Source organism: Mesitornis unicolor, unplaced genomic scaffold, assembly GCF_000695765.1.
Source record: "Mesitornis unicolor isolate BGI_N332 unplaced genomic scaffold, ASM69576v1 scaffold31430, whole genome shotgun sequence".
Classification (NCBI taxonomy): Eukaryota; Metazoa; Chordata; class Aves; order Mesitornithiformes; family Mesitornithidae; genus Mesitornis; species Mesitornis unicolor.
In genome coordinates this window covers 6,029-6,325 of record NW_010160808.1, presented here as the reverse complement: position 1 = coordinate 6,325, position 297 = coordinate 6,029, and the positions used below count along the sequence as shown (strand labels likewise).

Below are 297 nucleotides of genomic sequence, written 5' to 3'. Positions count from 1 at the left end.
GAGCAGGCCCTGAGCTCGCCTCTGCTGCAGTGTTCAAGAGCCATTTCCCTGCCCCATTTCCCTCCTCCCTCGCAGATAACACGTCCCCGAAGCTGCGGGAGGCCGAGGTGAAGCTGATCGACTACAAGATCTGCAACAGCGACAAGGTGTACGAGGGCTACCTGACCCCGCGGATGATGTGTGCCGGGTACCTGCAGGGAGGGAAAGACGCGTGCCAGGTGAGTGGCCACTTGTCCCCAGGCTGGGGACCGGCAGAGACATCTCCTGTGCCCTCTCCTCACTGCTCTGCCCCTCTGT

At 62.3% G+C, this 297-nt stretch overlaps 1 protein-coding gene across 1 annotated transcript in view; it reads left to right on the top strand.

Moving 5' to 3' along the window:
- Nucleotides 1-297, top strand: part of TMPRSS13 (transmembrane protease, serine 13) — a 3,182-nt gene that overhangs the window by 2,602 nt on the left and 283 nt on the right. Inside the window, 1 exon segment of the mRNA XM_010191099.1 lies at nt 68-253. Within this exon segment, the coding sequence (XP_010189401.1) occupies nt 68-253 (186 nt within the window).